This window comes from Clarias gariepinus, chromosome 14 (assembly GCF_024256425.1).
Source record: "Clarias gariepinus isolate MV-2021 ecotype Netherlands chromosome 14, CGAR_prim_01v2, whole genome shotgun sequence".
Classification (NCBI taxonomy): domain Eukaryota; kingdom Metazoa; phylum Chordata; class Actinopteri; order Siluriformes; family Clariidae; genus Clarias; species Clarias gariepinus.
In genome coordinates, this window is record NC_071113.1 from 17,458,951 (window position 1) to 17,476,797 (window position 17,847).

The following is a 17,847-nucleotide window of genomic DNA, read 5'->3' on the forward strand; positions in this document are numbered from 1 at the left end:
CATTTACATTTAAAGTGTCAAACATATGCCAATGCTATAATCGACATCAAAAACATACCCTCATGCTAATATAAATAAGTCAGAGTCCAGGAATACTTTAAAGTTAAAGCTATGTTGGAAAGAGAAATTTGTACAGTAGGAAATACATGCATACAGGCGGATTTTTCTTCATTTAATTTTCAATCATTTAAAGTGGATGGTGAAGAGGTAGGTCAGTCTTTGAAGAGAGTGACTCATCTGTCTGGACAGCCAGTGGAAGTACCCCTCTGCGTGCCAGGGACGAGAGGAGTCATGATGCAGGTGATGATTACCTATTATGATCTAGTATCTATAATAAAAATCACTAACTTCAGGGCATTGTGTAATTAATTCCACATTATTTAATTAACTGGACTTCAACCTTTCCTTCTTCCTTTTTTTTTTTTACCAGAGCTAAACACTTACAAACCAAACAGGATAAACATACTATAAACCCATTTAGGCTTTAAGCCTGATATCTGTTCCATCTTGCTTGGGAATTTTCTTCTTTCCTACCCAAATTCAAACACTGGGTGAGTCTACTGACATGTAAAACAAAGTTAGGTGTGGAGTGACACCTGGTGGCAGAAGGAAGAAATGGCGTCTTTCTATCTCTCTCTCTATCGGTCTCAGTTCAGTTCACTTTACTGGCGCAAATAGTAAAAAAATATATACACTGTTGCCAAAGCAATGATTAAATTATAAACTAACTATCTGCATTGATAAACATATATGAAAATTACAAACATATTTAATATGAACACTAGTGAGTAGTCTCCCCGCTCTCTCTCTCTCTCTCTCTCTCTCAAGCCCAAAAAAGCTTCGTCTGGGCCGAGTATCATCCTCTATAAAATACCGTACATCAAAATAAAACCCTGACTTCACCACTAGAGGGCACGCTTACAAGGTATTTAATTTTGATATATTAGCTCTTAGAAACTGGCATTATTCCCTTTAGTCTCGATTGTTTTTTTGTACTCATCAGTCGATCTGGGTCTTAGTTCAGTTTTAACAAAAGAGCTATCAGCACCTTTTACAGACATTTACCCATGCATAGTAATACAAGTGCGCCATCTGCTGGAGAAATCAAAGCTAAGACTGCACCGGTGCATTAACAAGTTTCCCATGTATTTGTGTGTCCTTATTTAGTAGGTTTGGTAAAATAAAATAAAAACAATGAGCTAAACAATCCTTAAATCACTGCTCGTCACGGTCCCACCTACTAGAACAGATTTCAGACATAGACATTCGACGGATGACTTAATTAATCCCAGAGGGAGAGTCGGCCTTTTGCAACACTTCCTAGTGTAGAGGCGCACGTGTACTGTACATGCAGCGGGGTGAGTGGATGCGCGCGGCCACGTGGTGGCGGGTGGGATGGAGGCAGTGAAAGAGAGAGAGAGAGAGAGAAGCGGTAAATGTTCCTAACACGGGGAAGACTTACAGTAATAACCGGACGAGTAACGAAACATTACACAGAGAAATAAAGAGGGAGGATGGAGACTGACATTTACGGTAAATCGCAATCTTTTTAAGGCGTAAGATGTCAGAAGTATTGTAAGAAACATGCAGTTATGAAAGTGTGGTTTAGGAAGAAACTGAATGATGCACAGTGTGGACAATCAGTCTTCTGTCTCTATATATAGACAGCATTGTCAAATAGCAGCAGTTAAACCACAGTGTAAATGTTACATCCGGACACTTTTCATGTTGTAAACTTTTCCTTAAGTACACCTCAGCCTAGGTTTATTGTAAAGAATAGCTGGGACTTCAGCAGTCATGGTCATTAGGGTGATCATGTAATATACATTATCAAGTTCAATGAAAAAAAAAAATCTGTTTTATGATATACTTTTAAGTTAGCAAATGCTAAACTGTACATGTCATGGATGTGTGGACAGGTATTGTACCTTTAATCTGTTTCTTTAACCTGGAGATCTTTTATTTTTTGAGGTGCAGTACACTATATGCACACATCAAGGGAAAGACATACTGTGCTATACTAAGCAGTGCAGAAGATGCACAGTTAAGGGTACACCCGCAGAAATAAGTAAAGGTACAGCTTACTGTCCTTTCTGTTTTCCCACAGTGTAAATGCAACTAAATCCAGAATCTAGTATGGCTAACGTAATAAACAGTAGAGTATAATAGCGAAATGTTTTGATGATTATGAATCAGTGCCAGCAGGGTTGGGGTTACACAGTCACCAAAGTCACAAGATCTTCTTTTATTCAGTACTATTAACTTTTTAACTTAACTAAAATGTGTTTTATTAGCTCATGCTAATAATATAATTATAAAACAACTGCTTTTTATACCTTTTTTCACTGTGTGAGGTAGGGCAGGACAGATGAGTCGTTCCTACTGACATCCAACTGAAGGTGCATGGGTTGCACTTTTTGAGTATTTATGTTGATATGAAATATCTCCATACAAGAAAGGGGATCATAAAAGTTCATTAAAAAGTTAAATCAGTATTGGATCTTGATTTTCAGATATTGTGTATTCTGATCGACCTGTTTTTTTTGTTTTATGTGGTGCTGAAGCATCAGACAACACCAGAAATGGTGTAACAGGATTTCCTGTCTGAATTCTCAACTAAGACACAGCACAACCCTGTGTGTGTGTGTGTGTGTGTGTGTGTAAGAGAGAGAGAGGGAGAGATAGAGGTTGTATATATATTTTAAATGCTGTTTATGGTTACTTGGTGAGAGTGATGGCTTTATTTATATATATTTTAGCAAGACAAAATGAACAAAGCACTCCGTTTTGGTATGAGCTAGATATACAGGAAATAAGAAAAAAAACATAAACGGCAGGAACTCAGATGTACTCCACCCATTTCCAATTCACACATGCCAGCAACACCTGACACCACTGGACAGTGTGTTTTGTATTCATACTTCACAATTAAGATCAATGACCTTTGTTATCCCCTGGGTTAGAAAACTTTTTTTCTGCAAACATTTTACAAATATACAAACTTTTTATATCTAACAACAAAGTGTATGGTGACAGATTTTTGGCCATGTTGCAAAAACCACTCAAATATAGCAAATACACAGAGAAATAGGGAGGATGGAGGATTATTTTATAAAAAATAGTAAGAGATGACAGTGAATATTAGATCAGGTGAGAGTTTGTTGTGGCAGCACGGAGGCGTAGCGGTTAGCACTGTGGCCTGTCACCTAAGAGTCTGACTTCAGCTCTTGCCTTGGGTCTGCGTGCATGGAGTAGTTTGCATGCCCTCCTCATGCTTGGCGAGTTTCCTCCTGTTTCATCTCACAGTCCAAAAACATACAGGTTTTTTTTTTAATTACCCATAGTATGTGAGTGAGTGTGTGCTTGTGGATTGGCACCCCATATGGGCTGTTCCCCTCCTTGTGCCGTACGTCCCCTAAAAAAAAAGCATTCAGGTCTTCCATGGCTCTGAACTGGATGAATAGTATAGAGAATAAGTGAGTGAGTGTGAGAGTATGTTGTTGTTGTTCCTTGGTGTACCCAACGACATGCACTGAAACCTTGTGGTTAGAGTGGTATGTTATCATGGGATGGTAATTATGAATATGCACGCACAGGTGACTCTGATCTCTGAGCACTGCCACGGTTGCAAGCTGCAGACGTGGCAATGTGTCACATCCAGGAAGAAGCAAAGCTGCACAGCAAACCTCTTAGTCTGTCCTTACTTTACCTTATCCAAGTGTCTGTCAGCTCTCTTAACTCTTCCCTGCTCATGCATGTGTACAGCAGTGTCATTAGCAGAGAATTTATGATTGTATTTTTATTTTTTAAGACATTGGTTAGAACAGAGACAGACAGCTGCAGCATTTGGTGTTTTTTCTTCTCCTAGTTTTGACTAGCACACCTCTCACACAAGGTTTTTGTTTAGCTCATTTATAAGCACAACTGATCCCAGTTTAAGGTACATTTTACCAAATTACTCTGATCAATTTGATTAGATAATGCAATGTTTTTTTTTTATGTGCACATTTGTGGAAAAGTTAACTGTAGATTTACAAATGTTGCAGTTGCTTAGAAATCTCAGTAGAGGGCAGTTGGAAGTTCTGTTAAACTTAATTGTATAGAAATGCAGTGAGAAAGCACCTCATGTTCATACTGTGGACATGAGTCACATGAGTCTAGTGAGCTAGAGCCAAATAACAAATTTTATGACTTTAACAAAATGAAAAGAAAGACTTCACACTTTGCCTTTTATACTGTACTTTGAATGACTTACAAGATGGAGTGTGCCAGATTTTCATTAACGACAGAAAGAGAGAGAGAGCCTGCTGGAAATACTGTATTATCCCAGTGGTGATCAGACAGAGACAAACTGACAATGATTTGTTCCTGTGTTGATGTGACAGACGATGTTGGTTGTGGATTTGACTCTATGTCCATTTATCCTGTCAGGGGTGGGATATATTAGGCAGCAAGTGATGCCCTATTCAGATATGTAATTAGAATAAATCATACTCATGGATTGTAACACTGCAGTGTTGCCTGTTCGTTCAAGATCCACACAACCTTACCATTATAATTAGCCACAGTCACAGGCATTGGGTAAGAAAAAGGGAAAAATCTGTCGTTTAGTGGCAAATATGGCCGGTGTAATCCAAGGACTGTAAAATTTTCTACTAGGGGTAAATAAAAAAAAAATAAAAATTCAGCATTAGACAACCCTCATATAACATTATAGTACTAAGAGAGCAAAACGTCACTGTAGGTTTGGGATGGAGCTGATTATATGGTACATGCAGAATGCTAACAAATGCTACTTAGAAACATCACTGTAACCATAACCATGGTAACAAATGCCTATTCAGGAGATGACTATCTCTGGGGGTAAAACATGGAATTATCAGGTATAACTGAGACAGGGTCAGTGAGTACTCTCGCAATTTAAGAACCTCTTATAATGAATACACTGTATATACCAGCACTTTCATAAGCAGTGTAAGAGAGATAGGGAAAAGTGAAAGACAGAAATCTATCTAATTCATATTTATAGGGAATGATGTTACAGTGATCATTCCCTATAAAGATGTTATTGAAATGTTTTTATTTAGTATGCTGTGAGAGTGAAAAGCCTGTCTGGCTTCTGTTACTTCCTGCTGTGTAACTAGATGAAACGATTATGCTACATCATATACTGTATAAACAACCAGCTGATAGGGATGCAGCCCTAGACTATTTATTTTATTATTATTTTCCTCCTCATTTCCACAGCTTTAGAGCTGTAGTAGTAGTGTGCTTATAATATCTAATAGTGGAATCTCTGCACTTCAAAGTTGCACATGTTAAATAAAAAATGTAACACTTAAAGGTTGTCATGTTATTTGCATTTGTGAAGAGATAACTACTCATACACTGCTAAATAAAATCAAAAACGCTATTGAGACATGACAAGAATTGAAAACAGCAGCTTTCAGCACATAGAGACTGTAGTTCAAAAATCTCAGGGTGGAAAGAATCAGTAGTTATAGTTGATATACTATAAATGGGAGAAAAACAGATTTTCAGTGTTGTATTCAGCCTATATATAGACTGTGCATGTATAGTATTGTGTTTAATTGAATGAAGACAAAGTATAGAAATTAACTCACATCCCACATATTATAGTTAACAAAAGAGAGAATATTTTCTATAGGCTTTACAGTCTATCAACTGTCTGCTCATGAAATAATAATGGCAAACGAATACACAATATAACATTAGACCATCAAATATAATACCCTAGACTGTCATCAATATAAACACAGAAGTCAATTGTAACCCCAGCAAGTTATAGAAAAAGCAAAATGAATTTGTATACAAATCAAACATGAAAAATATATATTAAATCTAAGCATAAAAATCATAGTTTTACTTATCACATATTGCAGTTGCCTGTTGTCTTCTGTTCATGTAACCACTTAATTTTACATTCTAGTTTCACTTTCTAGTTTTCAGATCATGTTAGCTTACTGAAACTTATTGATTCAATACGTTTCACGTCTGTAGGCAACTCATTCAGGCTGCACACAAGTTTAAATGAGGGCTGATTTACAACTTGGTTAAACTGTCTTGATGTCATTATGAAATTTATGCTCAACCCAAGTGATGCGTAAACATAAAATGTTTATATGAAAATGAATAATTGATGATGTTCTAAGAATTGTATTATTATTATTTATTAATTTCCATATACTGGCCAAAAAAAAGATAGACCACCCTTAGCTTTGATTATCGCTCACATTTGCCATGAAAGTGTTTCAGCAAGCTTATGTAAAGTCACAACATTTATTTCTGTCCAAAGTTGCAAAAATGTTTGGCTGAGATCTTGTATTGATGACCCGAGATTTAAACCAATCCATAAAGTATTCTCGAGCACGCCCAAAGACTTTTAATGGGGTTAAGGACAGGTCAGCTCTGTGGTGGTCAATTCATGTAGGAAGACACTTACTCATGCTCCCAGAGCTGCTCTTTCACAATTTGCGCCCAGTGAGTCTTGGCATTGATAACCTGGAATATTTCCATACCATTAGGGAAGAAAAATATTCATTGATGGGATAAACCGGTCATGCAGTACAGTACATTCAGTTAGCTGACTTCATTCTATTGCTGATACGTTGATGAGCCTAGCCCTGACCAACAGAAGCAACCCCAGATCATAATACTGTCTCCAGAGGCCATAAAGTTATCAATATCCCCATACTGTAGGTTTTAATAACACATTGGACAGTTTTCAATCCAATTCTAATAATTTCAGTAACCTTCTTAGTTGTTTTCTTTGCTTTCTGCAGACCAGTAATTCAACCCCCTGTGAAACACTTTAACATCTTTTCAACAACTAAGGAATGCATCTTCTGGTTCTTTTGGTTGTTTAAGAAATGAGAAACTATTTGCTGCATCAGTTAGATTTAAAGAATTGTTGCCAGCTGAAACACATCAATCCATGTTATAGTTATCCAATTAATAGCTCTTAAGTATTTGTTTGTTTAAATAAAAACACCCATCAGTGGATTTAATTTTTTTCTGACGGCATGAGCAATTTGCAAGATGACAAAGCCAGGATCATCTGGGTCAAATTGTAAAAGAGTGTGTCTGGAAACACTTTCACACATTAAATGGTCACCACACAGTCATGATCGTTACCCAACTGAAAGTGTTTGGGATGTGGCAAAGAAGACTTTCTTGTACAGAGTGGTTCGACAGTCTCATCATCAAAACAAGATCTAGGACAAAGATCTGGATGGAAAAATATATGTACCTTGACATTTAAAATATTTGTATATAAGTGTATATAAATGTTAAAGTTTGTCAAAAATATTCCCTGGCTAATGTGGACCATACACAAAGCTAGAAGCAGCCTATTGTAATGTATTTTTTTGGCCAAGCAGAGTATGTTGCTCATGTACTAGTTTGTTAAATGATTTAGAAAAGATTGCAGTCAGGTATATCAATTATTATAATCAAATAAACCAGATAAAATCTCTTCTGCACACATTTAAAACCAATTATGTACTGAATTGATGTTGCAGTGGAACTTTCAGAGACTCTATTTACCGCCATTTTGTTTTCCATTTAAAACTGAATACAGATACTGCCACTGTGCTGTAGCATACACATACCTATTACTAATTCTATAAACCTGGAAAGAATCAATAATAGAAATAATAGAATAATCATAGCTCTGAATCATATAAACACACAGACACATTAGATCACCATAAAAAAGCTTACTTAAAACAGCCATAACCACAAATAGCAAAGTCTATGACATCATTAAAATGCACTGGAGAAAGTGATCTTTGTAAGAGTTTGAGTGTTTATTTATTTTAGGTTATCTTAGACTCATTTGATCATAGTTATTATTAATGCAAAAATATTTTTAAAGGTCACTTTAGACATGAATGATGTGATTAGGATTGTAAAAAGACTGGAATAAAAGAGAAGGAAGGAAGTGACAGTGCATGAGTAATAGGAGATAAAATAGGGAAAGTTTAGGAGGGATCTGGAAAGTTCTGGGTGGATTTTTCCTGACCAATCTCAAATATCAACCTCAGTTTCCTAACTAACAATCTAAAACTTCCTGGGGTAATGTTTGAAGCTTACTAAACTATGCTAATAAAATGTAGTTTTTAACTTAAACAAAGACTTAAATATATGAGAAAGAATAAATATGTTTTGAAATATGACTTTAAGTTGAAATGGTTTTCTTGGTAATTAGATAACTCTGATCCACTGCTGAAACCATGAAGGGAACATAACCTTTTATGAGTAATTACATCTAAAGAAAATGCAAAAAACTTTGTTCACTGTGTCCATTTAGCCATGATGTTGGAAGAGGAGTCGAGTCATCCTAGGATAATTTCAACCCAAAGGGTTCAGGGCTTTTTTTTGCTTTAAACCATGTTTTCATGTTTTTTTTTGAGCAACATCATGGCAATACATGTTTTTGGACCTTTTCAAGTTTTTGTTGATTTTGCTATATACTATAGATATGGATTGTTGTTTTTTATTTCTATATTTAATTTGTATTCATACATTTTCAGTAATAAAGTCCACTGTAGCCAATCATAGGGCACCATGCACACACATTTTTACCTAGGGGCCATTCATATTATCCAGTCCTTCCATCTTCCAAAAGAAGGTAAAAATGTGTGTGTCATGGTTACCAAACTGGGGCACTATTCTTCTTGAAAATCCCTTCAGGACTTTTATTATCAGGAAACTACAGGAAAGTGCAGATTTGCACTCAAGTATATTAGGAGTGTTACTGTTGAATAACATTTTAAAGTTTGTAGAATATTTATCTATTTAAAATTAGAGTATTTTACCTTTATTTATTACAGGAGGGAAAGAATAAAATGGAACAAATGTGTTTACCTCCTTACCAGGCAAATATTTTAGACTTTATTTTTATACATGCAGACACACCAAACTGGGCATTCCAGGCAGTTATTGTATATAGATATAAAACTTTTATTGCAATATGGAATCCCAATTTAAACACGAAGAATGTGTACACTGCCTGGCCAAATAAAATATGCAAAAACCTAATATTCTGTTTGGCCGCATTTGGCTTTGATTATGGAGTACATTCCTGTGGCATCGTTTCATCAATCTTATGTGAAGACACAACAGCTGAGATCTGAGAATAATGGAAGAGTCGGGCGATGGTTTTCTTATGGCCACACAGCTGTTTAGTCCCAATCCTGTGAGTTCTCATTGCCTTGTGCATGTGGAAAGGCTCTTTTTTTTTAACTTTTAAACGTAGCTGTGATTTATACTGTCAGTTTTTTCTGATGCAACTTCATTATGTGTTAGTGATCTCTGATCACAGTCAATTCCAAGCACATTTTTTTTATCAAGCTGACAATTCGCTACTGTCCTTCCAGCTTTTAGAAATGAGTTCAACAGTTCTTAACCCAGTTCCAGCTATTTCAGTAACCACCTTAATTGTTTTCTTTTCTTGATGAAGGCCAGTAATTTGACCCTTCTAAAACAAAAAAATATTGTTTCCATGACCACAGGATACATCTTTAGACATGCATCAGTTAGGGTTAATAGAATTCTTGTCGAAACATATTAATTGCTGCAGTAATTATCCAGTCAAAGGCTGTTAAATATTTGCCTGTTTAAATGCAAATAGTGACTGCTTCTTTGGGCCAGGCAGTGTGTGTATAAACTGATACATAGCCTTGCATGACTTTGATTCTCAAAATTATGATGCTGTTACATGCTGACTAAACTGGCCACTGTGCAATGTGTGGGTGTAAATGAAGAGGTGTGGTGTGAAGTGTTAATGTGTTCGTTGCGTATGTGTATGAAACCTATTGGCTCTAGGACTATTTTAGTGCAAGAGCAGGGAGGCAACAATAGCACACAGGATGAATATAAACACAGAGTGGAGGGGAGAGAATGATTTGCTCTGAGAGAAGCTCTAACAAATGGATGAAGAGCTACAGTATAGTGTCAATGATAAGAAGAAAGTGAAGAATGGAGTTATTGAGTGGGAGGAGAGGACACACAAGGGACTCAGACAAACCAAGTGATAGACTGACAGACAGCACACATCGGTGTGAGAGCGCTTTGTGCTGAGCTCCACACGGTTTGGGTACACCTGTCTCTATGAACGTTTTCATTTGGAATCACTAACTCGAGAGGAATAAAATATCTGCGCAAGTTCCCTCTTCTTCTACAAGGACTAAAAAAGGAAGCAAACTATTTTTCACTTTGACTGTCGTTGCTCCAAAGCGGCATTCTCTTAGAGTCATTCACTTCTGCACTCTGTGAAGGGAGATTGTGTGTATTGAGTGCTCTAAACTGAGATGGGGACGGTGAGCGAACTTTGCGCTTCCAGCTTCCAGGCGTTCATGTGTCCCACTGTGCGCCCAGCTGCACCAGCAGGTCGGTCTGCTCTCAGCATGGCTATGCGTTTGTTTGTGATCCTTCAATTTTTATCGGCTGGTTAACTTAGATTCTGTTGATAATCAACATTTCACAGTAAGAAAATTCTTAAATAGTCCATGGAGTTCAACACTTGGGTTATTTTCTCTGTAATGTTAAATTGTTAGATCTGCCTAGTGTTGTTACCGTGGTGATAGAGTCTCTCCAGATCCTGGAAGTATTTTGTGTGTGAGTGAGAGAGAGAAAATGTCCAATGTGCATATGCACTATATTAAATCAGTGCTTTGAAAATATAGCGATATAACCTGAGCTGAAATGAGCCAGCTTTAAGTTTGGAGAAAAAACACAGCATTTTGTTAAACTGCTGCTATTTTAATTCCATGTATTTAGAGAGATTTAAAGTCAATTGTCAGATTTAAGAGTTGTTAGAGTTAAGATTATGTGTGTGCATCTAGATTTGGTGTTTGACTTAAATAGTATTTAGATTAGGTGTTCTTTCGGAAGCTGGGGGAGACACACCAAAATCACCTTCTAAAGGGAGCCTCAGGACTACAAGATTTATATGAGGGAGACTTATATGTGCAAATCATGGAAATGCATTATAAAAATCACAGGTCACTTATTTATTCAAAATCGAAAAAAAAAAATCTTCATGTGTGTTTCTTTTGATTTGGTCAACTTTTTAAAAAAGTGTCAATATGTTGATTGATCTAGTTTTTTTTTTTTTTTTTGGTGTTTTGGGAGAAAGTCCGAAGGGGGGTGTTCTACATTGCTATGCCCAGGGTTCCCAGAATAGGTTCTGGATCCGTTGTGACTCAAGATTAGGTAATTACTGATTAATTGATGTTTTGTGTGACAGTAAGCAACTTTATCCATCTTACTAATACAGCATCTTCAAAAGCAAAAAAATGAATCCATGCTCTGAAAAATTGTTGCTCCAGTGAGATCATTGAGCATGTGTCAAGAAAAGATGGATCTACTCATTTTTGGCTTGCACCGATGGTTTTGTTACCCTTTCTTTGTGATAAAATTTATTAATAATAACAATAATAATATATAATAATAGTATTTGTATAATTATTTAACCCGAAGGTTTGGCCAATGTACAGTAAGTGTCCCATTTTCTATGAAGAGCTTAAACACACACTCATGAAATGGAAGTTGGCATTTTCACTTCACTGAAATGTTGCACTGACCTCCCAGGCATAATATTAGAAACACTTTTGTAACAGAATTTCCTGACCCACAGGAATCACTTTTATTCTTGTTATATTTCTATACAATTGTGATATAAATACTTTCAGAATATGCTATGTATTGACTTCTATATGTAATAAGCAATTGCTTGTCATATAATCTTGTAAAAAAAAAAAACCCAGTAATATGAGTCTTTGTGAAGAGAGGAACCTTTTACTGCATTATTGCAAGTTTTCTTTCTCTTTTTTTTTGCCTTGGGTTCTGCTTACTGCTGCACTCATCTTAAGGAACTGGAAAGCTGTGTTTTACCAGTGCACACCAAGTCATATGATCTGTTCTTGTAAATAATGAGAAGGAGCAGCTTGTGACCTAGATAGATTTTGACAGAACAGCATTAACCATGAAACATGAACATGAACATGGACAATATATATACAGTATATTCACTTTTCATTGGTCAATCAAAAGAAATTATTAGTATTGATTAAAATTATTGATTAATAAAGAAATGATATATGGACTTTAATAGTAATGGTTATAAAAGGGCTGGTACAAAGGATTGCCTTACTTGGACCTATGAATGAGCCATAGAGTAACACCTTGGTCATAGTGAATTTAGAGTGGGGTAGCCTTCTTTCAGGTTCCGCTTCTTTTGCTGTTGAATTCAGTTGAAGGAACTAGGAATCAGTTGCTACATTTTTTTTCTGAAGTTTTCAGTGACATTCAAAGTAACCAAACATTTTCATATGGCTGCTATATTGGTCATCATAGAATTGAGTCAGCATTTGTAGGCGGCATTTTAAGATCATACTCATAGCAAATGAGGGCTGGATGATGCACATGGTGGCCACCTGCTCTGTGGGTCTCCATCTTTTTCTTTTGCATATCATTTTCAGATGATACCGTGACATAGAGACTGTAAGGACTGGCAAAGAAAGATGTTTAAGATTGGAGAATTTGAGACTCATATTACCGGACGTACTCGAAAGGGATTTCAGTTTCACATAGTGGTGCATATCGTCTGGTGCTTGAACCTTCCAGGCTTCCTGAATCTGTGACGCAAGCAACAGAAATGAGAAAAACAGAACGGTATAATGTGAGATACAAACCACGATGTCCAGCAGCATGCAGGCCTGTTGCTTCTGAATTACAACCAGCTTTTGTTTGTGAGGAAAAACAAAAATCTTTTTTCACTTAGTTCACTTTGCTCATATTGTACCTTCACCTCTAATCCCTTTTCTCCAAAATAGGTATAAAGCCTGAAGGGATAGAGAGCAAGACAGGAACAAATATTTACTAAGAAAAGAATATAAGAAACATTACAACAATAAAGAGCAGTAGAGCAGATAGCAGAAGTGTATGTGTAGGATGTAATGGCCTATAGAGGTTACACTCTCTGTCTCTCTCTCTCTCTCTCTCTCTCTCTCTCTCTATCTCTTACACACACACACACACACACACACACACACAGAGATTATGATTCAGAGACAGTGGGTTTGAGGGCATTTAGAACCAGGAATTTATAATAATAATGATGAGTCTATAAAAGGGTGGATGACAGTTATAATCATCTTGTTATTCCAGTAAGTGTGTGTGTGTGAGAGAGAGAGAGGTTTAATAAAATAGAAGTAAAAACATCTTGCACTGTGACTGACCTCCTAGCGGTTGTGTGAAATTAAATGTGTGTGTATGTGCGACACCTACCTGCTCCTTTGGACCCTGCGGATGTTTATTATTCAGTATTTATTTAAATACGTACTGTTTCCTTTTGTTCCAATTGCTTTTCATTTACCAGAACTTTCAGGTGCTTATGCAACCTTTTCATATACAGTATTTAAACTGTGAATACCATTCATCATACCATTTATCATACACACAAAGAAAGATGTTGTGATCGTTTTAAGGGAACAGTTGGTGGATAAGCTTATGCTTGGGCTTGGTTTTGGATAGTGTTGCCAAATCATTGATTCGCCCTGTTCAATACTGATCGTAGGCGACTTTTTTGCATATTTGTCGCACTTATGATCTACCTTACCAAACCAATTTCAATATTACACAAAGATAATCCAAGTAAATACAAACTGCATTTTTTTGTTTGCATTATTTACCGGAAATAAGTCTTTCACGTCGCTGTGGAGGAATTTGGCTTATTGCGTTTTGCAGAATTGTTTTAATTCAGCCACATTGGAGGGTTTGGCCACATTGGCCTGTTTAAGGTCAAGCCACAGCATCTTAATCAAGCTATTACAATACCATTTTTTAATGAGCCATTCAGAGGAGGATGTTTCTGATCAGGTCATGAAATAATGGCCGGACGTTCTCCTTCAGGATTTTTAGATACAGTAGAGCACAGAGTTCATGGTCTCATCAGTTACGGCAAGTTGTCCAGGTCCTCAGACCATCAAACTACCACCACCATGTTTGACTGTTGGTATGATGTTCTTTTTATGAAATGCTATCTTAGTTTTTATTTAACTTCAGTCTCATGAGTCCACAGAATATTCGCACAAGAGTATTAGATTTTTTCAAGATCAAGATTTTTTTTTTTGCCAAATGTGAGATGAGCTTTGAGTTCTTTTTTGGTCAGCAGTGGCTTTCACCTTGGAACTCTCCCATGGATGCCCAGTCTCTCTCTTATTTTTTGAATCGTGGACACTGACCTTAACTAAAGCAAGTAAGGCCTGAAGTTCTTTAGATGTTGTTTTGGGTTCTATCAGCTCCTGGATGAGTAATTTTGGTAGGCTGGCTGCTCCTGGAAAGATTCACCACTGTTTCAAGTTTCTCCATTTGTGGATAATGGCTTTCACTGTGGTTTGCTGGAGTCCCAAACACTAAAATGGCTTTATAACTCCTTCCGGACTGATACATGTGATTTCCTCTGTTTTTATCTTTTCTTAAATTTCTTTAGAATTTCAACATGATGTGTTGCCTTTTGAAAGCTTTAAGCATGCTTCCCTTTGTCAGACATGTTCTATTTAAGTGATTTCTTGGGTGTTTTTACATAGTGTTGGCAGGTTTGGACAGCTTTTCCTTACTAAATGAAATTATTATTTAAAAAAACGCATATTGTATTTACTCAGGATTTTTTTGTATAGTATTACAATTTGTTTGGTGATTTCGATCATTTAAATATGACAAATATGCAAAAAAATTAAAAAGGCGCAAATATTTTTTCATAGCACTCTATAGTTCTGCATGTTCTGTGGTAGCACTGTTCGGTTCAGTTGTTGTCCCTGTGGCCTCACACCTGTATCTCACTTCTGCTCTGTGTGGATGGAGTTTGCATGTTCTGTTGCATGTTGCTGTAACACCCCCCCACCCAGTCTATAGACATACAGTGTGGACTTTTCCAAATTGCCTGTAGTGCATGATTGGATGTGAGTGCTTGTTCCATGAGCTCCCTGGGTTAGGTTCCAGGCCTTTCATGACCCTACACAGGATAAAAAGTATAGACAATACATGTAGATGTTGATGTTCTTTTTATTCCCAGCTGGGTCCAAGCTGTTTAATATATGCACATTTGTTCACATAATTCAAAATGTAAAAAATTTTAACCAGTGTAACATGTTTTCCATCTTTTCTCCATCCTTATTTGTTTTCAATTTCTGCTTTATTTATGCAAGAAGAAGTTATGAGTGTCAGTTTATAATTCAAAATTGTGAACATTGCTTTCATCCAAGCAATTCTGTTTTTACTTTCTGCTATGGGGAGGGCAGTTTTAGAGCATACTAATTGCATGCTACAGCACTGTCACGTCTTCCACTTCACTCCCACTCTCCTTATTTTCCCTCTCTGTACTATAAGTACATGGATCACTGCTTACTTACCAAGGCATGATTATAGTGTAAAGTCTTGTACATTGGTTTTAAAGTTCTGGTGACAAGGAGGAGAAACAGCTTTATGTTTCATTTCTAGAGTACACAAACACACTGAATACTAGTTGCATGCTAATCCCTACCAAGTCATGATTAATAAGTGCATATTGACTGCTCTTTAAGGTTGGCGCTTGTGTTATTGTGTAACCCAAAGGCAAAACCTTCACCATGCTGATCAGCTTAATAAATGTTTGCTGTCTAAAGATATCTAGCTGTGAATAGTACATACAGTATTAATGTTTAAAAAAAGCAGATCATTTGAATGAATTAAAGAGGAAATAGTATATGAGAGAAAACAGATGACTAAGGGGACACGTTGTTAGACAGTAAGCCACAGTATTTTTGCTGCTGGCTAGTCATTATGGATCTCCTGTGATGCCTGTGTGGTGGCCTGCTGAGCAACATGTCCATCTGACGGAGTTACATTCTGTAAGAAGAAAAAGTAAATGCCAAATCGCACCATCCCATTTGGCTTTATATTTCAGATATTTTTTCGCCCCTTATTTCTTTTCTGTTGCTGTGGTGCTGACCTTTTGTAGTCTTACTTTTCTAAGGAATCCGATCAGTGCTTTCCCAACAATTTCCATTTTTTCCAATTCAGGACTGGGTGGATTCCTACCTGTGCCAAACCACTTTGTTCCCATGATTTCCAACTCACTGGTTTTTGGTCCAATTGGCAATGAATTGGCACCCTGTCAAGGGTCTACCCCACCTCGTGCCCGAAGTCTCCTGGGATAGAAACAGAATAAAGCAGTATACAGTGGTGTGAAAAACTATTTGCCCCCTTCCTGATTTCTTATTCTTTTGCATGTTTGTCACACAAAATGTTTCTGATCATCAAACACATTTAACTATTAGTCAAAGATAACATAATTGAACACAAAATGCAGTTTTTAAATGATGGTTTTTATTATTTAGGGAGAAAAAAAAATCCAAACCTACATGGCCCTGTGTGAAAAAGTAATAACTTAACTGTGGTTTATCACACTTGAGTTCAATTTCTGTAGTCACCCCCAGGCCTGATTACTGCCACACCTGTTTCAATCAAGAAATCACTTAAATAGGAGCTACCTGAAACAGAGAAGTAGACCAAAAGCACCTCAAAAGCTAGACATCATGCCAAGATCCAAAGAAATTCAGGAACAAATGAGAACAAAAGTAATTGAGATCTATCAGTCTGGTAAAGGTTATAAAGCCATTTCTAAAGCTTTGGGACTCCAGCGAACCACAGTGAGAGCCATTATCCACACATGGCAAAAACATGGAACAGTGGTGAACCTTCCCAGGAGTGGCCGGCGCAGAGACAACTCATCCGAGAGGCCACAAAAGACCCCAGGACAACATCTAAAGAACTGCAGGCCTCACTTGCCTCAATTAAGGTCAGTGTTCATGACTCCACCATAAGAAAGAGACTGGGCAAAAACGGCCTGCATGGCAGATTTCCAAGGCGCAAACCACTTTTAAGCAAAAAGAACATTAAGGCTCGTCTCAATTTTGCTAAAAAACATCTCAATGATTGCCAAGACTTTTGGGAAAATACCGAGACACAAGTTAACCTTTTTGGAAGGTGCGTGTCCCGTTACATCTGGCGTAAAAGTAACACAGCATTTCAGAAAAAGAACATCATACCAACAGTAAAATATGGTGGTGGTAGTGTGATGGTCTGGGGTTGTTTTGCTGCTTCAGGACCTGGAAGGCTTGCTGTGATAGATGGAACCATGAATTCTACTGTCTACCAAAAAATCCTGAAGGAGAATGTCCGACCATCTGTTCGTCAACTCAAGCTGAAGCGATCTAGGGTGCTGCAGCAGGACAATGACCCAAAACACACCAGCAAATTCACCTCTGAATGGCTGAAGAAAAACAAAATGAAGACTTTGGAGTGGCCTAGTCAAAGTCCTGACCTGAATCCTATTGAGATGTTGTGGCATGACCTTAAAAAGGCGGTTCATGCTAGAAAACCCTCAAATAAAGCTGAATTACAACAATTCTGCAAAGATGAGTGGGCCAGAATTCCTCCAGATCGCTGTAAAAGACTCGTTGCAAGTTATCGCAAACGCTTGATTGCAGTTATTGCTGCTAAGGGTGGCCCAACCAGTTATTAGGTTCAGGGGGCAATTACTTTTTCACACAGGGCCATGTAGGTTTGGATTTTTTTTCTCCCTAAATAATAAAAACCATCATTTAAAAACTGCATTATGTTTTCAATTATGTTATCTTTGACTAATAGTTAAATGTGTTTGATGATCAGAAACATTTTGTGTGACAAACATGCAAAAGAATAAGAAATCAGGAAGGGGGCAAATAGTTTTTCACACCACTGTAGATGATGAGTGAGTGGAAAAAGGGTTCATTGAAGACA

At 37.0% G+C, this 17,847-nt stretch overlaps 1 protein-coding gene across 2 annotated transcripts in view; it reads left to right on the plus strand.

The window, feature by feature from the left end:
- The first annotated feature begins 1,409 nt into the window (after positions 1-1,409).
- cyth1b (cytohesin 1b) overlaps positions 1,410-17,847 on the plus strand; it is a 45,565-nt gene continuing 29,127 nt past the window's right edge. The window contains exon 1 of one of the 2 annotated variants that reach the window (XM_053511321.1): positions 1,410-1,533. In XM_053511321.1, the coding sequence (XP_053367296.1) occupies positions 1,515-1,533 (19 nt within the window). In that variant the 5' untranslated portion in view covers positions 1,410-1,514. Of the gene's footprint in view, positions 1,534-9,896; positions 10,414-17,847 lie in introns of those variants that run through there. The other variant, XM_053511319.1, reaches the window with a different exon arrangement.